A 22,425-nucleotide genomic window follows, 5' to 3' on the forward strand; every position below is an offset into this window, starting at 1 on the left:
CTAACTGGGGTGGGTGACCAACCCACTGAAATATCTACGTTATACCCCCACAGTGGAGCAGCACGGGTATCTTTCCTCTCCGCCACCCCATTCTCAATAAACTGTCCTTCCCCTGGCCACTGATGGTGGGACCGTGAGCGTATCTAACTTGTGTTTGAAAGAGGATGCGGGGATCTACAGGCCAGCCAGCCCCATCTCAGTCCCTGGTAAGGTGAAGGAGCAAATCCTCCTGGAAGATGTTTTTAAGCACGTGGTGGAGGAGAAGGTGATTGGGAGTAGTCAGCATGGATTTATGAAGGGGAAAATGTGCTTAACCAACCAGAAACCCATCTACAAAATGACTAGTTTGATGGAGAACAGTGAATACTGTTTCTCTCAAGTTTAGTAGGGTTTTTGATACCTCTTCGCATACTATCCCCATAGACAAACCGATGAAGTATGGACTAGATAAGTGGACACTGAGTAGATTGAAAACTGGCTGAACTGCCGTGCTCACAAGGCTGCAGTCAGCAGCACAACGTCCAGCTAGAGGCCAGTCACTAGTGGAGTACGCTGAGATGAAGTCTGAGTCCAATTCTGTTAAACATGTTAATTAATTACCTATTGGACAGAGCAAAGTGCACTCTCAGCACGTCTGCAGATGATACGAAGCTGAGAGGAATCACATGGCCTGAGCAACCTGTTCTGGGTGACCCTGCTCTGAGCAGAGGGGTTCCACTAGACAACGTCCAGAGGTGCCTTCCAACCTCAGCCTTCCAGTTCTGGGGTGGTGTGATTCCGTGCTCTTCCCTTTCATCCTCCTGCTGACAGCATGTGCCGAAGAGTCAAGATGCTATCTGCTCTGACAGGAGAGCTATTTGAAAGCCTGCAGTGTTCCACCGAGTTCTTGCTTTCTTTTATTCTGACTTCAAATGCAACTTGCAAAAAAGTGAAGTAGAAAAAAGTGAAGAAAAAAGTGAAGAAAGTGAAGAAAAAAAAGCAGTCAAAAAAAAATAGTGCTTTAGGCAAAAGTCCTAACTAGTAAGGAATAAAAAGACTCTTGTTTTTTACTTTGATGCAAAGGTGAGCCCCATGCTTAAAATACAGGCCTAGATCACAATTTCCACAAGATTCAGAACTGCTTACATTAAGGACTGTGCATCTGTATGTGGATAATATACTAAAGAGGTTCCACCCAACTCATATATTCTTAAAAATACTGGACTCAGCAATTGTGAGATTTTATTATAAAATCACCAGTAAAATACTAGGGTTTAGACATGTTTAAATGCATTTTTTCAATATGATACCAAATATTTTCATCTAAATTACAATCCAGTATTATTTGCAAGTTTAATGTAATCTATCATGTATCCAGACCTTTTTTTTCCCAAGGTCTGAATATTGCCAGAATGAATTTAAGGCTGCATAATTAGTTACCTATAAAATCTTAAAGAGTTCTACATGCTTTGTTATGTCTAAATCAGTTTCTCCAAAGCTACTTTCCTGTTGATTAATTAGAAAGTCTGAACTAGAAAACTATTGGTGAGAAATTACTGCACGTTTGAAAATATATGTGTGTAAATAAGCTGTTTGTTTTTATTCCTTTCATTCTAGATTTTTGTAACCTTAATTTCCTCCTCTGTAATTTTCACTTTCTGATATTTGTCATACATTTAAAATGTGTCTCCAAAACAAAATACATCAAGAAAAAGAAGACTCAGAGCTATTACTCAGAGATGGAAAAGTACCACTTGCCTCAATTGGTGTTTTGCATTTAAGCCACTGTTCTGGTGCCATCTGTGCTCTGTTTAGCGGATCTGTTCCACTTTGAAAGGATTGGCAAAAAGAAAATACCTTCCTTGTGCTACTTGTTTTCTGAAGCACATTATAAGCAAGATGGTTATCAGCATTTAGGGAGGGTTTGTGCCTCTCAACAAGACGCTCACTTACGCTTGTACAGCAGAATGGTCTGACATCACTGTGGGTCCTTGTATTCGGAGCTGGGCTGGTAATCATAAAATAAAATGCCATAATGCATTCAGTGAACAAGGAGTTTGGCACCGCAGTTGGAGATCAGCCAGATACTTGGGTTTTCATTTACACTCCCAAGAAGGCTGACACCTCAGACTTCCAGTCTTCACCAATAAAAAGAGCAACTACGACCTCCCTGGGAGCAGAACACTGTCTTTCAGCTGCCTGGCAACCTTAGTAGCACTTCTCAGAAGAGCAAGAGTTTAAAGAACTCTTTTTTTTAGGTATATTTATAAAAAATAATTGACACAGTAACATTTAAAACGTGTATATTTCAACATTCTTCTTAAATCAAGGCTATATTGCTGATTGTATTTAATAATTTTCAAAATCCACCTGAAAGTTAAATCAGAATGAACAATTCTGGTGTGATTTTAATCGTAGATATATAATGGTACAAACACCTTGTTGATTTCAATTCCATAGAATTCCACTAAGTAAATCAGAAGTTAGATTTGTCCAATCTGCTGAACTTATTTCACATATTTAAGGTCTGTCCTTTAGATTCAGGTCTACTTTACAGGATATGATCTCCTGGCAATGTAATAAGCCTTGTCATTCTCACAGTTTCTATGCTATAGCTACAGAAATCTTAGTCTGGAAATTTATGCTGGTTTACCAGAAGGGTCACTGTGAACAGCAGGCAGTATCTGCGAGGACAAAAGGTCACATAGTTAGAAGCTTCTGCTGAGCCTATGAATTCACACAGATTTACTGTAAGTGCTGGATAGCATGAACTGTCATCTTGAAAGTGCATTAACAAAACACATGTTCAGGAGGGGGAAGGCACAAGTTGCTTTTTTCTTGTAGCAAAACCTGAAGCATTTTGAAAATTCTTTAAAAAAATATATTTTTCATTTTGTTTTTTTTACACAAAGAATAAGTCTAGGCGACAAAACAGAACTCAGATGATCAGAAACGTTATCAGGTCCTGCAGATGCTTTAAAGGAACTGCAGTACTCACACTGGGGCACTTCAATCCAAAAGCATATGTATGTAAGGAAAGTTTTCTCAAAAACTTCAGGGAACTTTGGAAACTGTCCCATAAAAGACAAGGCTACGCTTATTAATCAAACCTAGTAAAGACAATCCGTAGCGTTTCAGAAGAGTCAAACAGCTAACAGGAAGGCGAGAAGCTACAGTACTGTCTGGTATTATTCAACTGAAGAAGGTGAAAAAAGCTGCAAATTTTCACATTTATGTCAGAGTAACTGACTAGCTAGGAGAAGAGTTGATGCTTTCCTTCCTTTACACAATTTATTTTGTGATACTGTACCTATGTGTATGAACAGAAACAGCAAAATCCTTCCAGAAGAGAAGGAGACTTTTACTACAAAATAGAAAACTGAAAAAAAGAACTCACTGTATGACAGTTATCAAAATGCTAGAATTTCTCACATCAACAGTTAAAATGTCAAAAATGTTCATGACATTATTATCTGACTTTTAATAGACCAGCTTAGATTTATTCTGCTTTTGAACTATTAAAGCATTGATCTGGGGATTTAGTGAAATCTTTCCAGTGGCAAGAATTTGCATTTTATGGACTTGAATAAAATTCCTAAAAAAGGAGTTACTGAAATAGCTACTCAGAGTCTCTTTTTATTTTTCCAGATTAAACATAAAATTGTGAATGGGTATTTTCTGAGGAGCTTTTCAATAGGTTAGTGAGAAAGAAAAAATCTACATGCACAAACTGTACCAGTTTAACTACATTAAACAGTTTAACATAAGAGATAATCTCACAAAATTTAATTAAATCAAGATGAGATTCTATGCAAGAGAAATTCTGTTTAGGCTGAGCTGGCCTTAGCAAGTAAGTTGTTTTAAAGATTAATAAAATGACCTGTTTTTTTCTGAAAGCATTAGTGTTTTAGTCCCCTAAAAATCTGATTATCTGACTAAATATATGCATGATATGCCTGGAAAAAGATAGAGAAAAATAATTACAGCTGATAATTTAAATGGTTAAGTGGGGCTTTAAACATTAATATTATTTTCTTCTGGATGCAGCTGGGGCTCAGGTTTCCAAGGCATTTTATGAAGCACCCTGGGAATGGCAATCTTCCCTTCTCCTTTAATTTATAGCATGGAGATGCTTGCTAATGAGAAAAATAATCAAAGATCTGGAGGACTGAACTCTATCCATCCTTCAGGAATGAAAGCACAAAAATCCTTAATGATGCCACAGGCTCACATGCTAAAAGGATTGCAGATGATTCTAATTAATATGGACCATTCTGACTTTGTAACTGGCACGCACTGAGAAACGCTCTTGCTTTCTAGGTCAGATGTGCAGACACTTGAAAGCAACTGCCAAATATCAGTCCCGAAGGTGTCTGCTTATGTTCATAGGCTAAAAAAAAAATCGGCAGGGAGAGGCTTCAGATATTTTGTGCTAAATATACACTGAATGTAAAGGAGTAGGACTGTGGCTGTTCTTGTGCAGGCACAAAAGGAGGGAATAGGATGCAAGAAACCCACCATTTCCTCCAGCCCCGTATAAACGGACCTATACAGGGCAAGCCACGATGTGTGCAAGCAGCTCCATGCAGCATTCACACTGAGCAGTCTGTGTTCTGTGGAAAAGGATCGGCCAGCATGGCTCCTGTCACATAAATGGGTTGCAAATGGGAAGTGTGAGAGATTCGCTGCTTTGCTTTAAAAAGCAGCAGAATTCCTACCGCAATGATAGCTGAGGCAGCTACGGTGCCCCCGGGTCACTCCTGCTTCTCACACGCCAAGAAGATTCAGGCCAGACTTAAGGCACAATTTGGCCTCTAACACTGAAAGAAACTGTAAGATGAAACTCATGTGCCAAGAGATCCTGGTGAGGGTATCATGGCAAATATAGGAGAAAATTGAACAGCTGGGATGTATAACTCTGCCTTGCCATGTAACGACAAACATCCCATCCCAAACCCAAACCCACCAAAACAGAGCGACAACTCCAGTACCCCACGGGTTACCTCATGTGCCTCTAGCCACCAAACAGATCTTTCTCTTGGCTCTCTACTCAGATTCATGTCTGTGCTGCACAACAGTCCCTAGGGTTAAAAACCTTCTTTTTTGAATAAAACACCATTCAAGTGAAGATCACCATAAAGTAGCTATTTTCCCTTGGTCTTTCCTGCAGCTCTCTTCAAGTCTTTACATTGTTCCGTGCTTCCCTTTGGCTCAGCACATTTATGAAATATGTATGCCACTAAAACAGCCATTTAAAAGTCATTTTGCACATATAAACTGGTCTTAAAAAAAACACAACCAAAAAAAACCTGCTACTAATAACAGTTAAAGCTGCTGCTCCTGGGGCAACACAACATAGACCCACTTGTACTGGTCACATTTACAAAGGATCCCTGTCATTTGTGAAATGGGTAATGCAATGAAGTGCGGAGAATTTAAAGCTAAGCAGCAATGATGAACAGCATCATTGCACAGAACCTGTCAAACACACTTACTTAATGATAAAGCAGCTGAGCCCTAGGCAATGTGGTTATGTGGCAGTGGTTTTAGCAGATCTTACAGAAATGTGTGTTTTATTACGGTCTATAAGAGATGTTTTCTGTACCTAAAGAGAGGATGGGCAATATGCTGCACGGACTGTAAAAGACAATCCACTACAACAGCCAAACCTTCCTGTCCAACTGAACCAGAGAACAGGATCTGACCTCTTCCTTTGTCTTCTGCATGTGTCTAACTGAACAGCAAAGCAGACATCTAAAAAGGGGAGAAGCATCCTGGTACCCTTTCTTCAGCTTATCAATGCGTTATATTACTGTACTAGGTAAGGAGTTGTTTAAAAATAAAACAGTGAAAATACAAGCTGAGTTGCCAAGTCTGATTTTTCAGGCAAAAAGCCTGTAAAGCACAGACCATAAAGACTTCAGTGACATTTGGATACACTTAGGAGAGACCAGCAAACAAAATCTTTAAATTGTTACGTGGCAAAGAACACACTTACTGACTAGATGTACCTTTTTTGACTTGACTGACAGTGAGCAAGATTACATACAAAACTGCAAAAGGGTAAATATATTGTGTAAGTGCCATGCACTGACTCATTCAGTGCCCAGATGCTCCAGAGCTACCTCCTTCCCTGTGACTGTATTATCTGAGAAAGAAGAAATGTTTGTGTTTGAGGTTCAGACATGAAGCAATGTAGAATTAACTCAAGTCCAATGTGTGTGTTTAGGCGTTGTATCAAAGCAGAACGCTCAATAACTACACAAAAAGAAGTAAATAATACAACACAGAGAAAAAGGTCTGGAATTACGTCTGTTTCTCCCTGCATCAGGTCAGTACAAACTGAGAGTAGTCATCTAGACGGTGAAAGAAAACATATCGTGAGGTATTCTTTTTATACCCAAAGGGCTCAAAGCATGCACGGTAGATGGAAGAAACTCAGAGTCACATCTGATGAAAACTTACACAGACGGAGACAAATATTGTCAGCAAACTTCAAAAGAGAATAAGAGAACAGAAGACATGCTCTTGATTCCCTGTCTGTAAGAACATCCAAGCTGATGTGACAGCTGCTACTGTGCTGTCTGGAACACAATCTGGGGACACATTCAGAGGTCACAGTCACTGCAAGATGAACTGACACAGTGGACAAAAAAGTATGCCAACAGCCCCAACCAAAGGCGATAGAGCTCCCCCGAGAAAAGCCCTCCAGCATTACAGACAGCTGTTCTATTCCTAGGATGGCTGCAACTCTTCACTTAGAAATAAAAAACTGCAGTGATGATGAGACAGCCAGGGTTACGTAGTGGTCTAACTCCTATGAGAAATTGCACATTAGTGCTACAGAACTTCTTTGAAAGATTTGATTTCCCTTTATTTTTTCTTTCCTTTGCTACCTAATGCTATGCTCAAATTTATTTACTCACTAACTCTCATAAAATATTTACAGCTTCATCTTAGCAAGGACTGACCCTGCAAAGCTTTACTGCAAATAAACTCCACGCTCTGAAGGAAGCTAACCGATTTCAGTGCATCAAATGCATTTCAAAAACTATGCTATCAATGGAGCAACAACATAATCCAAGTAAAAACCATTTAAACTAAGTATTATGTAGTGCCCTAATCCAAGCAAGATCAACAATTATAGAAATGAGTAGCTGTAGCTAGACAAAAACACCAAAACTAATGGACTGTGAGAGAAATAGTATGAAATAATCAACCTGGATGCTTGAATTATATTACAGCAGATAAAAGACTACACTGAAGTAACCACTCTCTGATAGCAGCTACCAGAAGATGCAGAATGCTTCCTATCGTCTTTGTCTTTATGGTAGCCCATAAAATAACCAGGTAGCTAAACGTATGGGCTGCAAAATATGCAATTTAGAAATCAAAAGAGCACAGCTGAAGTTGCTGCAAAGAAAGGCAACCATTAACCTTTACATGTCCAAGGCAGCTGAGCCTTTTGCATTTTACTGAGCAGATGGAAGGTGGGAAGCCTTATACATAGCCTAATGGGATTCTCGTGTTCCAGTGCAAAATGCACACAGGGAAGTGCTACATGCATGGAACTTACTGCACTCACACAAAACCCAGTTCAACAATAACTGGGATGCCACTGTGCAAACCTATAACGGTATGGTAATGAGCCCAACTGGGAACATACAGAAGCAGTGAAGGATAAAGATAAAAAAAAAAAGGGCCCCATGGCTAAATCACACCTTCATCCCCAAATGGAGCTCCTCCAAGCGTGCAATACACCAGGCTGAGAACACAGACACCCTCCAGGTAACACAAGGATACACACCGGAGCAGGCTAATATTAGCACACGGAAGTTGTTTGGTCACAGGAGCGCATCCTTCCAGCAGACAGACATTTCTACTGTCTTACGTTGAGCTTGCATGCAAAGTCCAGACCAACCCTAGTGCTCTGGCTCTATCTGTGACAGGGTACTGAGGCTCTTCCGGAGAGCTGGCTTAACCCACAATACCTAATATTGCATAACCTAGCTTTGAAGCACTGTGTAAGGTTTGTCCTTGTATACTCCCCCAGATAACAAAAACATGCTGCTCAGAGCTGTGAGCACTGAGGAGATGAGATTTAAGAATGTCTGAGGTATGATAGCTAGCAAACCATGCCTCTCCATGGGCACTGTTTTATGACAGCTATACTGTGATAGCTCGAGTCCTCTCTGGCACCCTAATGCAGCAAAAGTTCAGACTATCTGCTAGGAAAGGCTGAGATGCATAAAGCTATCACTCATACCGAAGCTCCTAGAAGAAGTCAATTTGTGATTTGCACCATGCTATAGCAGAGGAGCTCTGAGCAAATGCCTTCAACTCAGCCCATTTATTAACAACATTTACTCAAATCTAGTTACCTGAAATCGGCATTTCAGTTGTGCACAGATGAATAAGCTGATTATGAGCAATAGAACACAGGGCATCAATGTCCCTAAACAAAACACTTATCCTGAAAGAGACAGAGAATACTCCACTCCAAGGAGAAACCTCATGGGATCCCACAACATAACTCATAGTAACAAATGAGTCATGTCTGAATATATCATAACGGAAAGCCCTGTGAATTATTAACATCCAGAGCTAGGAATCTGTTCAGGCTGAGATACAATTTTCCTGTCCTATCTGTGTAGCACAAGCAACAGAGTCATCAGAGAAGTAAAGCAGGGTGTGCAAAGCCATGTGGAAATAGGAAAACTGCTCTCTGTGCAATAGGGCTGTAATGAACTGTTCAGAGCAGCTTGGTAACAAAGAGCAGCATGTGCCAAACCTATTTCTTAAGCTTACAGTTATGGTAAAGTCTTCCAGAATCAACATATAACACATCTCTGCTTACCCAGAATTGATCCCCACTACAACCAAGAAAAAAATTTCCTGTCCTGTCCAACTGAAAGCATTCAAAGTAATTCCAAGCACCACCATATGCTCTTTCTTACTGTTGCTGTCACACTGTCCTGTCATGTATCAAACGGGACATTGGAATGCTCCCGAAACCTGGTGTTGTCCTTAGTGAAAAGGCTATGACAAATAGCAACGTGGTACTAAAGGTCAACCAGCAAAAAAAAAAAAAACAACAAAAAAAAACCATAAAAACATGGGCTACACGGGACAGAAAAGGTTCCATAATTTAGTGCTGTTACATAGTCCTCCCCACACCTTCTCCTAATAAGCTTAATGTCATCAGGGAAAAGGCAATGTTGTTCGAGCTATTATGCTGGAGATAATGGACAATGGTGCTGCAGGCCGGCAGCACTACTCATGTATAGATCTTCTGCCAAAAGGGACTATTGTGGCCACGTAGCTTTTCTTCCTGCGCAACAAAATGCTGTATGACTCTTCTGAATGAATGGCTGTGTGAGTTATTATCTGCCTGTTGGGCAGGCACATTATCCTGGATGAGAAATGTCCAGTGATAGAAGATCCAATAGAGTTTTTAAGTAAATCGCTTTAGTGATTAATTTGTCTGATCATTAAAATTTTACAAAGTTTTTCTGGTTTTATATTTGTCTAGCTTCAATGCCAATTTGCTGTTATGCATTGCCTGATGGGGCCCTTCTTCACCCCATATAACTAGTTTCCATAGTGAACAAGCTATCAGCTAGTTTTCATCTTCTTATGTAAGGTCTGTGGTTCCAGGACAAGGCCTACTTAACACTGTCTGAACCCTCACAATTTATCAAGAACCTTCCTGAAAAGTGGCTGTCAGAAACTTGGATTTCTAGACTTAGCTCAGCTATCCTCACTGTTCTATAAGAAATCACAGGTGCTTGCCAGTGGAAACAAGCCTCAGATATACCTGATAAACAGATTGAGTCTGACAACTGCCAGGTGCCAACATCTCACAGGAGTATGAACACAACCTAGTTCTGCACCAGCAACTGCTGTCTCACATGTGCACACACAAAGATCTCTTGCTTTCTTCAGAGCTCTCAATAAGGCCTCTCTCAAATGCAGTAGTAGCCTCCTTCCTCTCCAAGTTGGACAGCTCCCCCACACGTGTACTCGTGTACACTGAGTGTACTCGTGCACACAAACACACACCGCACACCCCTACCCACACCCGGTGACAAGCTCACCGCCACCCAGTAGCTACCCACTGGTTACAGGGATTCCCGGGGGCCTGGACGTTGACCTGTGGAACTTCCATTACCACACGTCAGTCACGCCAGGCACAAACACCCTTGGCTGTCCTGGTACAAAATACAGCATTTTGAATACCACAGAGGATGGCAAGCAAACCCGTGGACAGCAAGTAAGGTCTCGGAATTAACACAGAATTCCCAGTACGTCTCAATAATCCAGAAAATGGATCTAAAATGATATCCCACAATGTAGCGCCTCATGAGCTTTGAAGAAGACAACAAATTCAGTTCTCCTCTGTAAGGATATGTGGTCACATGATTTTGTTGGCTGTTGCGGGCAGAATTTGAAGTGCTAGTGTAGGCCATATTAAAATACATTCCTCCAAGGGCATTTCACTATCTTAAGATCAAAAAAGTTATCCCTTAAAGCTCAGAAGAAAAACAGGAATTCAGAAGTCTCCAGCCAGCATTGTCACAGCTACTTGTAGGACTGTGGGAAATAACTTTATCCTGAACAGTAGTCTAAACATTTTGTGTTCTGCTCAAAGTATTCTGACTTGCTGAAGTGTACTGCATTTGCTTATGAATGTAGCATTGCACTATTTTCCATGTTTTGAACAGATAAATCTCACAGGCTGGAGCTTTCCTACCTAACAAACTCCATTCCTTCTAGAGGGTAGACAGAGAAGAAGGGCTGAGTAGCTTTCAGCAGCAGCTGTGCAACCTCCTCATCTCAATGAAAGGTGTCTGCATCTGGCTGAAGGGGAAAAAAACATACTTTCACCTATTTCAGCTGTTGTAATTTTTTTAAGCAGAAGGCTGGTGTGGTATTAAACCTGATGACCTGAAGCTCTGTGACTTTAGTGTTTATGTAGGTAGATGTCACCTATTCCTTACAGCTGTTTACTGCAGACAGCAATCACTGTGTTTTCAAGCCATTAGCAGGGTTTTTGGCTTACAGATTTGATGAGCTGGTTTTATGTTGAGTCAGTTTAACACAAAAAGAGCTATTTGGACCCGTGTTTTACATTTTTCAAAATTCACAGAACAGTTGTTTGGGCCTCTTCTTACTTGAACACAGCATCCTCCTTACTCCTTCAACAGCAGCATCCTCCTTACTTTTTCAGCAGCATCCTCATTACTCTTTTACTCCAGACTAGGAATTGTTCAGGAATTGCGACTTGCATTTCAAATTTTGGCCATATGAACAAAGACACGAAGGTTGCTCTCGTGCCCATCCCTTACACACGCACCACCACCCTTTTCCACAAGAAGAGAGCCGCTTCCCTCCCACCCTCTGATATCCACAGTTTCTAAGACGAAATTGCCAGTTGGTCCCGGGGTGTTCCAGCCTGCTTCTATGCAAGCTCTGCTCTACCACTGCCAGTTCCACACACTGCAATGCACAGCTCTGTAAGAACCCAAGACAGCCTGGTGTTACACACAGAAAGATGCACTCTACAGGACCTCACAGGGGACTGGTTATATGAACAAAGATTACTGTAAACGATCACATGAGTAACAGGTACTGTAACTGGGCACTTCCCCTATTTTTAGCTTATATCCACACAGAATAACAGATTTCTATTGGCTTCTTTAGAACCATAAATTCAGCTTTTCTTTCCAATACAAGGTTCTGGCTCATATCTTAAAATCATCTTGCTGCATGCATTTATTTACCTCACATCTAAAACCAGTCTTATTTGATGGTGACACACAGTGGAAAATGAAGAAACAAAAGTACACACTAGATACAGCATGTTCTTATTTATGGAAGCAAAGGTAAAAAACAGGGAATTGAGAGCAAAGTGAACAGATTTATTTAACACCGTTGTCTCTGTGTCTTACCTTCCTATGGGTCCCAGATCTCCAGAGTCCTGGCTGCCTGCGTCACTGGGTGTGCTCACTGATTTCGAAGAGGGAGACATAGGGGTTGGGACTAAATAATGAAAATAACAGGTATCCCATGTTAACACATGCAGCGACTGCACTGATGAAGAGCAGTGTCAGACAAATCAAAACCAATGGACCAAAATGATAGTGGATGAATGATTAGGAGAGTTTGAAATGGTGAAAGCAAATAAGGAAAGGAAAGAAAAAGAAAAGGAAGAGAGTCAAGTGAATTTTAAGTCTTCTAGAAGTGTTAAAACTGACATGAATTTAGACAGGACTGAAAGCCCAATGTGATTCTACAGCTTATCAGTGGAGGAGAGATCTGTGGAAACAGCACTTTTTTTCTCGTATATATTTCAAAGATGATTTGCAAAAGATTTTAAAGATATGAAGAAATATCAGGGCCTTGTCTTGTCAGAAAGCTGAGTGAACTCTTCTGGTAATGTCAAGGAGGCAACAGAGCAAGCAAACTTTTCAAAATTTCCATTTAAATTAAAAGCCAATGTCCATTAGATATGTTCTAAGACTACAGTGCAGAAATGACATCCCAAATAAAAGCTAAATAAGGAAATCCAGCTAGTTAAAATCATTTCCCAACATGGTGAGAATACACATTAGTTTGCTTAGTGATCATGTTTTCTTAAGTAATTTAGGTTGTATAAGGTTGCCATTTTGGGTGGGACATGATTTCAACACTCAAGGAAAAGTTTCCCTTGGTTTAGATACTATTTGCAAAAGTTCTAGAAATGATTTTCTCTTTGGCTTGCCAGGGCTTTTGAAGCATATTTCATGCAAATCCAGTTTTGTTTCCTTTAACAGGAAAGGAAGTTCATAGCTCAAGGTCAGCCCAAGTTTAAGCTCTTCAGCAAGGAAGTAAAAAAATAAAAAAGTAGAAATATCTTGATTTCTTTTAAAATGGTTTCTCAAAAGTATTTAAAATGAAGAGATGGCTCAAGTCAAGGTTTAATGCAAGTATTCTTCAAAGCGGCTACACTGAATAAAACACCAAAAAGAGTTTTAATGCAAAAATGCAGTTTTCCATTTGGTTTAAATCATGTGCATTTCCTTTCATAGATTTTACAGAGTGAAACTTTATACTATTTTGTTATGCTCTATAATGTATAATGACAGACCTGTCAAGAGACTTGGATTTTCCATGTGGTCAAACATTTTGCATGGATTCTCACTAGAGATTGTCACAGAAATGACTGCAGCATGAAAAGTGAATTCATCCTCATGACAGCCCTTTGGCAGGTTACAGGTATGTCATGGCTGTTTATGTATATTCACACATAGTCCATATTCACAGTGGGATCTGGGTATCACACGCGTATGTGAAGGCAGAATTAAAGCTTCCTTTGTGTATTAATTGTCAGTGTATACATAGGGAATGAAAGAGGATAGAATGCCATTGTTTATCTAAGACGGATCATTTCATATGTGAATCTTCATGTTCTTTTGATAGTATCAAATACATAATAATTAACTAAGATAAGAACTGATAATTTACAACATGAATGTGTGTTATTTTTATCATATATGGAAACGTATCCTCTTTGAAAGATAAAATGAGTTCATAAATAAATTTTATATATATATAAATTGAAATAGAAATTTTAAATGCTCAGATATTAAAAATGTATCTGATTTTGTAATATCACTATATAATTTACAAAATATAGTTTATGAAGTTCTCACTTTGGGGCCACACAATGTGTCAGCCAGAACTTAATCAAGATAACCAATATTCAAGATACTATAAACTTTGCCACATGTATTTTTAAACTTTGAAATTTATATTCCACAACTGAAACACCACCAACAAAAAAGCACTAAAGCACATGGAACCAGATCTGAAATCTACAATAATGATCTGATGATAAGTTTTTTGGTAATTGTGATTTGTCTTTTTATTTCTCCTCTCCCATTTTGCTTGATTTTTAGAGAAAATTAATGGGAGCTCCCACACAACTTTGCTCCTCCTTCCTTAGCAAATGCTTAATCTGTATTTATGAAAAAAAAACCACTTGAGGCTAATGAAGTACAGAATTTATTATATTGTTTTGTGGGTCATTAGATAGATGTGATAGAAGATCTATTACTCCATCAGAAAAGAAATCACTACTGGTATGCAAAACCAACCTGCGTTACATTCACAAAAATTTCTTGAAGAAATGAAACGGGTGTTTCTGGCAATGATAAGTACTCAAAATGCCATGAGCTGGTATATGTGAATGGTATGGTGGGCATTCAAACAGAAGAGTTCACTTCACTAATACAGCCAAAAATCAAAAAAGCAAAGCATGCTTTATTAGAAAGAAGGCATTCATTATGGCAGAACTGAATGCTTCACAGTATGCTCCTCTTAAATACCTAGAGGTGGTTCTGGAGATATACCAATGCTCTGTAACAAAGCTTCTGTCTCTCTTCTTTTGCGGTCTAGGTCAGAATCTTCTTGAGCTGGTTCCTTCTTTTGCTGTAGATCAGCCTGAATTAAAAAGAAAAAAAGAAAAAGAAAAAAAAAAAAAAGACGTTTTATCCACATAGAATGGATTTCTCAGGCCTACTGGAACACAGAAACAGGAGAAGCAACATCTGCATTAGCCAGAATCCCTTATATTTGGCTCATCATTCTCTAATTTAGTAGGGCAGACAGAGAGAAGTGGTACTCCAGACAAGTGGTTAGAGCAGTCCATTGAAAGAACCAGGCTTGCTGCCCTTCTCCCAAGCACATGAGAGAACCGAACCCATTTTCTACTTTGTAGACTAGTGCAGTAACCAATAAGCTGCAACACAAAATACAACTGGCTGTGCCTATCATTTTATCATGCCTTAAATATAGCAATCCCAGAAGAGTTCTTATAGACAATGTCTGGAGGCACCTGCCTCTGTATTTTGGATCCTATGTTTGCTTCTAAATTGGCTGATCTTGTCTAGCCTCCAAACAGACAGGCTTCCCTCTCTGTTGAAACCAGAGCATAGGACACAAGGGACTTGCACAGCGCCCCAGCCTGCTGTTGATACTGGTGTAGATACAATGTCAAATCTAGAAGCTCAGAAGCTTCTCCATCTTCTCAAATTTGGATGCAGCCAGGACAGAGGAAAACTCTCCTACTTTTCTTTTACAGACAAGGAACATACCTGAGCTCAGCTCATCCCATGAACTAGCCTGAAGTATCTCATAGTACATGAGGTTTTAGAAAACTCTTCTGTACCACCTATGCATCTAACTGAATATTAGACTTCACTCTTGAAGACCAGAAACTTCAGAATCAGGCAGCGTACCACTTTTATGGTGCCACAGTTAGGCAGTACAGAGTAATTTGTAGAGCTGGGTGTCCTTAGCTGGATTTGGCTATATGGGCCGATGGAAAGTTCCAACCACAGGGGGATCTCCACAAGATGTAAAACCAGAGGCAGGGGACAAAGAAAAGAACTTAATAGGTTCCTTGAGACATTAGCTTGTCTCCCATCTCTTTAATTCATTAACAGACTAGTAACAAACACTGAAAAGGTTAACATTTAAAGTCTTGTTTACAGAGGACTCCCGTAGAGCCTCTAGGAGCCTCACTGGGATGTGTGTCGGTAATTGCACGAAAATGTCTCAAATGAAAAAGGATTAAAAAGACAACCAAAACTGGAACGTGGATTTCTTGGATCACATCACATTTCCACAGTAATTCCATGAAATTCATGTACAATATTAAAGTGTCAGTTTAAAAGGAAACCAGTTATTAGTAAAGGATAACAGGTGCTTTAAACTATGGTAAGTGTTGACATTTGAAGGAAAAGAAACATAATCACTTAATGCTTCTCTGACTTTGCATGAAAATGAATATCCACTCCCTGTCAATTCTCACCTCTATTCCACTAAGTGACTGAATAAAAAGAAGTACAAATCCCTTAATGAAAAACCTAATGCATATTGTCAAGGACAAATAAACTAATATGTCAATCAAACTTTAACAGAACTGAAAGATGCACCCATGCCAGAAGATGAAAATGCAATTGCAATTATGTTATACTTTACTGGAGAATAATAATTGTAAATCTGTTGCCTTAGCCAGTAATCAAGCTGGTCTTCAGAGAACAAAATACGTATTTAGATTGTAATGGCTTCAAAAAAATGTAAGATGTCTTTCTGTCTTTCTGCACTCTCCACTCCTTTTCCATTGAAGGAAAGCCCAGGAAAAAGCATCGTGGCAAATCAATTTTTCTTTCTACACACACATACACATCATGTTGTCTAAACTGTTGTCATCTGACAGCACGTTGGTTTTAAAAGCAATACCCTCATCCCAACTTTCTTGACAAAAATAAGCATTTTGGTTTTAAGGTCAGACTGATGTGGGTTTCAGGATCTCATTCCACGTGACAGGTATCTTGGAGTATACAATACTCAGCAAGACCATTCTGCAGACATGAGCAGGCACTCTGCATATTTACCTCTTTCTTCTTCCTTTCTTCTTCCTTCCGTTTCTTTTCTTCTCTTATCTGAGCCAAACGCTGCTTTTTGCGCTCAAGTTCTGCTTTTAAATCGCTTTTGTCTGACATTTTGATTCTGCTGGAAACAAAATATGGAAACCAATGTGAAAACAAAAATAAACATTTTCGCTATCTACTGAAAAAAAAACACCACATACTTACATCAAAAATAGCACTTCTAAAATTGCTACAAATATACACCTACATAAATGCTGGCCCTTGGAATACATCATAGCAAGCAGAGTATTTGTTTTGTAATTTTATTTTCAAGAAGTCAGACCAGAACATCACCAACCATAGAATATATTTCCAAATTGTCTTTATTAGAAAACCACCTTAGTGAAGCAAACCCATTCTTGTCTGCTGTTCAAACTAATGCTTTAATGCTTTTATGCACTGAAGCTGATGTCTTTTGACTTTCATCAGCTTCAGCATCTCTGCCAGCCTGTAAGACCCAGGTCCACAAACAGATTTTGATTTTAGGCACATGAAAGAGATGTGCCCCAAGCAGCCCGATGTATCCTAGACAAGTAGGAATTTTAATGGCAAAAAATGGAAAATCTGGTAGCTTTTGCTTCTGCACATGCCCTGAGCGACTGCCATCCCAGCATCCCCTCCCATTCCACTTGCTCAGCCAGGCACAGCCCGGCAGCCCCGTTGCAGTACCCTCCACCACTCATTCACCCCCCAGCGGAGCACGCCGACCAAGCTGTGGGTAGGAAACTCCTCCATGCTGTCCGGGGAAAGCTGGGCCACTGCACCCAAAAGCCTGTGGACAAAGTACAAAACCAGGCGACCATACAGAGCTAAACTTGTCTTTAACAAGGTGGCACGTGGCTCTGCCGGCAGTCTTGTGCTCAGATCACCCTTCCAAGAGGCAGGAGGTGTGCCCCATGTTCCTGTGGGAACTCCAGTCAAACAAGCAAATCTGGCAAAAGCACTTCTTAACCACTAAAAGACCACCTCTCCACCATTCAGTCTTAAACACAAGTCTCTGTAGGAAAGTGATGTGAAGCCGTGTTACACTCATTGTGTTGTGAAACTCAGCCAACCTATGCTGGTGTTATGTGAGCCTTGAAACAGAAGAGTATAGGGATATGAAGCTGTATCATACAGAAACAGGGACAGATCTCTGAAGATATCAGATCTCTATGATACCAACCTATTCCTACAGTTCTGAAACCTCACCAACATTTCACAAATTCATAATTTAAGTCACAGATAATTTATTTATTCTCCAACATCATAACATCTAACGTCATTATGGGCTGTCAACTAACTGTATCAGTGATGATTTTCTTCTTCGCGCTTCACTTCAAAGTCAGCCCTGGCTAATACATACATTCAGGGAAAGCATTAACCATGCCTTTCCTGTACTGCTAATTCACACATCACTTACCACATCCCCCACTGCAACTCAAAATCAATCAGGTCAATGGCAACGCCACGTAGAATTCCATCCACATTACTCCCTGGGTTGGTTGATGACCAGAGAGTAAATAGATGTGCTAAAAATGATATGGGACTTTCACTCACCATCAATTCCTCCGGCAGTAATATGTTTCCTTCTCCTCAAAATGCAAAAAGCATAATTAGCCCACAATATGGAGGATGTTGCCAACAAAACATCACCTGCATAGTAGCTGGCCCAAATGTTTTGTTGCCTTTGCAAGCTTTTTCCTCTACTGAGAGAGCAGAATACAACGTGGAATCACAAAAGGAAAGTTTAATGCAAATGGCAGGTCTAAGAGCAGCCTGAGGGATGCCAGAGGGGTGTCTGTGTGCAGAGCACACCACAGGTGCTGATGCTCACCAGCCAAACATCCAGCAGGAGTTACACCCGTCCTGCTCAGGACCGTTGCAGACTGTGCACCTACTGCAGCAGAACTGCCTTTTCTGGCACAGGACCTGCTCACCTTTCCCACCCCAGGGCCTCCTGGTTCAACCTACAACAACTCACAGTACGTGGTACAGCTAGGAGGGACATTAAACAACGAACAAACCACATCACCAGGTGCACTAGCTGTGCACAGAGGACGACCATTTTTTTATTCCTCCCTCACTCCGATCCTATTCATGATGATACTTAAGCCATGCTGTTGGGAGTTTGAGAAAGAGAAATCAAAACTCTCAGAAAATTTGTATTTGGTATCAATAAAACTAAGCAACAGCACCTTCGACAACATTAATTTGTGTGAAGATATTTTTAAGTGAGAAATGCCTGGAGATTTTTAATGACAGTGTAAGTAGTATTTTGCCTACCAGCCTGCTCAGGATTTGCGGGTCTCTCAGATATGGTTGAAATCCCATTTGAAGTCATTTTCCTAATCTTTTGTACACATTTGAATTCTTATTATGAAGTTTCCCTCCAAGCCCTTTGGACTAGATAGAGTTTTTGCATCCTTTTAGTTCTGCAGTTTGGCAACAGAAAGTGAAATCCCGTTTCTATGCAGAAAATATGCAAATGCATTTTAAGGCTTATGACAGAAACCCGGAGGGTCTGGCATCCCTTTCAAACTGTTTGTCAGATATCAATGAATGGCTTTCTAAAAATTCATTCCCTTAATGTCAGGGAAACTAACTTTTCCTCTGATTTAGGCATCAGCTACTTAATGCCTGGCCCCTTCTTTACAATGCTCCAGTCAGGGTGATCAAACTCTATTATAGCTTTGCCCTATTTTTAACGAGGTGGAACTTAAATACAACAAAGATGATGTATTTAATTTATTTCAAAGAACGATGCCAGTTTGGAGTTATAGAGATAATTTCATCACAAGTTACTTTCTTCCTGCATATAGTCATTCCTTAGCTACCCCAACCAGCCTATCAACCTGCAAATTTGCCATTTACAGGTTTAGCCCAAACTGAACACCAGGGATATGTGACCACCTTTCACAGAGGTCACCAAGTCAGCAACTAGCAAAGAGGAAGCGTGCCAATGTACTCGTCCCTCTGTTTGGCACTGCCCATGGAGTTAACAGTCTGTATTCATTACCAGGAACAAATTCTTAATAACTGTCATTCCCTGTGCCAAATGGAAGAGAGATAAAGGCAAACATTAAAAATTATCTGCTTTTTACATTCTCTGTGGTGCTGAATGTCAGCCCCAAGGCTCATGCACAACCTAATCTTCCACAGCCCAGAAGAAGCTGCTGGTCAGAGGGAAACAGTAAGGAGCATGTTTTGGAGTGAGGCCATTAAATCACCTACCTGACTGAAGGAGCACACAGGATTTAAGACACTGAAGACTGCATTAAATGTAGAAATAGTTCTCATAGCAGGGCAGCAGCCTCAGACTCCCCTCTTCAAGGGAAGTGCATTATCTTGGATCCAATTTTATTTTATTTGGCCCAGTTAACTGCCAAGTGACATCGTTTCAAAAGGAGAGTCCTCCCAGCCCAGCCCAGCTCACAACCCAAGTGCTGAGGTAGGTTCTTGAGATGTGGCTGGACGTGAGCTGCCTTGCACAGAGAAGCTTGCGCTTCCCACACCCTAAGGGAATTCTCCTTTCTTTGAGCCACTGGATACAAGAGTCTGCTCCTCCTGGCATGATGTTTAATGAAACTTGACTGTTGTATTTCAAACTGTCAGTTTCCCCTGAATGAATCCTATAAGCCCCAGAGTCCTCTCTCGGGCTTGGAAATAAAGCCAATTCCACTTACACATGACAGGGTCATCCGACAGCAGCCACCTGGGTGTGTGCAAACGCAGAGCCGAGGCTCCTGAGGACTGCACTTTTGGGCTTCACCATCTCCTGGGCTCATCTCACTGTATCCGCACATCCACAGCGTAAATGCAGAGCTAGCCTTACTATCAGTGCAGGCACAGTCAAAAGAGACTGGGTGTCCTAGGATGTGATTCTGCTTTGCCCCAAAGTTGCCATTTTCTCCCAGCGATGATAAAGGGCCCTGGGTTTGTGGTCACGTTCTCAAAATCACCACTGTAAGTGTCTCAAAGTGGGTGAGAGGAATCCCATCCCTCATACCCCCCAGCAGCTCCTGTTGTGCTGTCAGTGGCTGAAACAAGTTCTTTGGAAGGTCATCTACGGTAATCTTAAAATAATAATGGTGTCCATGCAAACTTCTCTGCTATAGAGGACGGATGCAGAACTACTCCATTACCCATTTTGCACAGGTGGCAACGTCTCATGACCATTTCCCCCGTGGCAGCAGTAAGCATGTAAGCGTGGGAGATGCAAGTAATAATAGTGTTTTACCCTTGGTTTGACTAAAAGCCATGCAAGTCCTTCTATAGGTACAAGCCAGTAAGCATTACAATTTTACAAGCTACAAGGACTTTATTAATTATCATCACTGCAACATTTGAGCAGGTATTTTTATGAACCATTTCTATGAGCGCTTAATGGCAAGAACCGCAGACACCTAAAGAGATCTACTACAACTGCAGAGATAAGAAATTGACGCTTGCCAGAGTAAAACCTCAAGTTACAGAGGTACAAGCAGTGGTAGCTCAGGTACTTGTGGACTTGTGGACTGTACTCAGTCCATAGCTTGGACTGAATATAAAAAACAAGAAGCACAAAGTGCACAACAGATGGTGAATAGAGTAAAAACAAAGTCAAAGAAGACGATGACAGTCCAAATTTTTTATTAGCAGAAAACGAAAATAAGGTATAACATCTCCCTCCTCTTTAAGCCTGTACTTTCCTAGAATAGCATCTCGTCTGTATGCCATCACCAAGCTCATCTTGAAAGAAACGTCAGTTCCCAAAGCTAGTAGGAGATAAAAAAGCCTACAGATTTTATTGCTTCCTGGCAATTGGGGAATTTTTACATGCTGTTCATTCAATAGGCTGCACTGCAGTAGAGCTATATTCACCACTTCATAAGCCTCAAAGTCTTTCCAGTTTTGTGATTTCCTATGTTGTCTTCTGTGATAATCTCCACCTGTGATTATCAAAGAGGTTAATCAAACACAGTTACATACAGCATTAGTCAGCATATATAGCCAACCATGATTAATTGGTTAGTTAACACACTTTTCTAAAATAAATGAGATCTGATACCTGAAGATGCTTCACAGGTACTATTTAAATGCCTTAATAAAAAGCAAGTTACTCATGAGTCCAAAACCGCAAAAAGGCCTTTGGTTTGAAAGATAAAGTATGTTGCACAATAAAATATATTACTTGGCAATTCTTGGTGTTAAAGAATGGCTTTGCGGAGTGGGAGTACTACTACTATTGAAACTATTACAAATAGAGTTTTCTACAAAAAGAAATGATTCATTTCTATCATGGACCACATTCAGATCTCTTTTGTAGAAACCAACACATTTCCTACAGTTAGGAGAATTATACATTTTTACAATAAAAAACATTCCCATAGGATCTACCTAGGACTTTTACAAGTCAAAGTACAGATGCGAAGTATGAATTATACAAAGCAGATAAACATCTTTGGTCTCCAAGAAACCAGAGGGAGCTGTTACCCTAGCATAAATGCATTCTAAGCCATGGTATTCGTTTTAAAATAGTGTTTGAAACACACTTCAAATAGACAAGAGGGGCTAGAAATATATTCTTGACAGCAGTTTTTAAGTAAATACACGAGCACCTATTTTCATCATGCATCAGAATATGCACTTGACATCAGTCACATAACTTAAATATTTTTGTTAGATAGACACATCAATGTTTACTAGACCACAACAATGGATAAATATTTGCAAATGCAAAAGCTTAGCAGTTGCAGTATTTTAAAGAGTCTCCTGTATAATGAACTCAGGGAAACTAAGTAAAATTGAAGAGACTAAGATTTTTTTCTACATAACCTTGAGGCAAAACAGACAGGCTTTTAACACTGCATCCGTGTATTTATCCATAAATAAAAGCGGTTGTTAAGTGTTAGATTTCAGGGAATGTACCGTTTTTATCCTTCAGCTTCTGCACATTTGTAGCAGATTGGCAAAGGTCTTGTACTTTGTTCTGTAAAGGTTTACAATC

At 40.1% G+C, this 22,425-nt stretch overlaps 1 protein-coding gene across 15 annotated transcripts in view; it reads right to left on the reverse strand.

Moving 5' to 3' along the window:
• Positions 1 to 22,425, reverse strand: part of DYNC1I1 (dynein cytoplasmic 1 intermediate chain 1) — a 190,984-nt gene that overhangs the window by 157,883 nt on the left and 10,676 nt on the right. For 5 of the 15 annotated variants that reach the window (XR_014578997.1, XR_014578999.1, XR_014579000.1 and 2 more), the window contains exons 3-5: positions 16,422 to 16,539; positions 14,349 to 14,463; positions 11,931 to 12,072 (exon numbers count right to left, since the gene is read on the reverse strand). Coding sequence is in view for 8 of the 15 variants with exons in the window: in XM_083822473.1 (XP_083678599.1) it covers positions 11,931 to 12,072; positions 14,349 to 14,463; positions 16,422 to 16,529 (365 nt within the window). In the remaining 7 variants the exon portion in view is untranslated. The remainder of the gene's footprint in view (positions 1 to 11,930; positions 12,073 to 14,348; positions 14,464 to 16,421; positions 16,540 to 22,425) is intronic. The other 10 variants (XR_014578996.1, XR_014579002.1, XM_083822479.1 and 7 more) reach the window with 5 other exon arrangements.

This window comes from Anser anser (genome assembly GCF_964211835.1).
Source record: "Anser anser genome assembly, chromosome: 2".
Lineage (NCBI taxonomy): Eukaryota > Metazoa > Chordata > Aves > Anseriformes > Anatidae > Anser > Anser anser.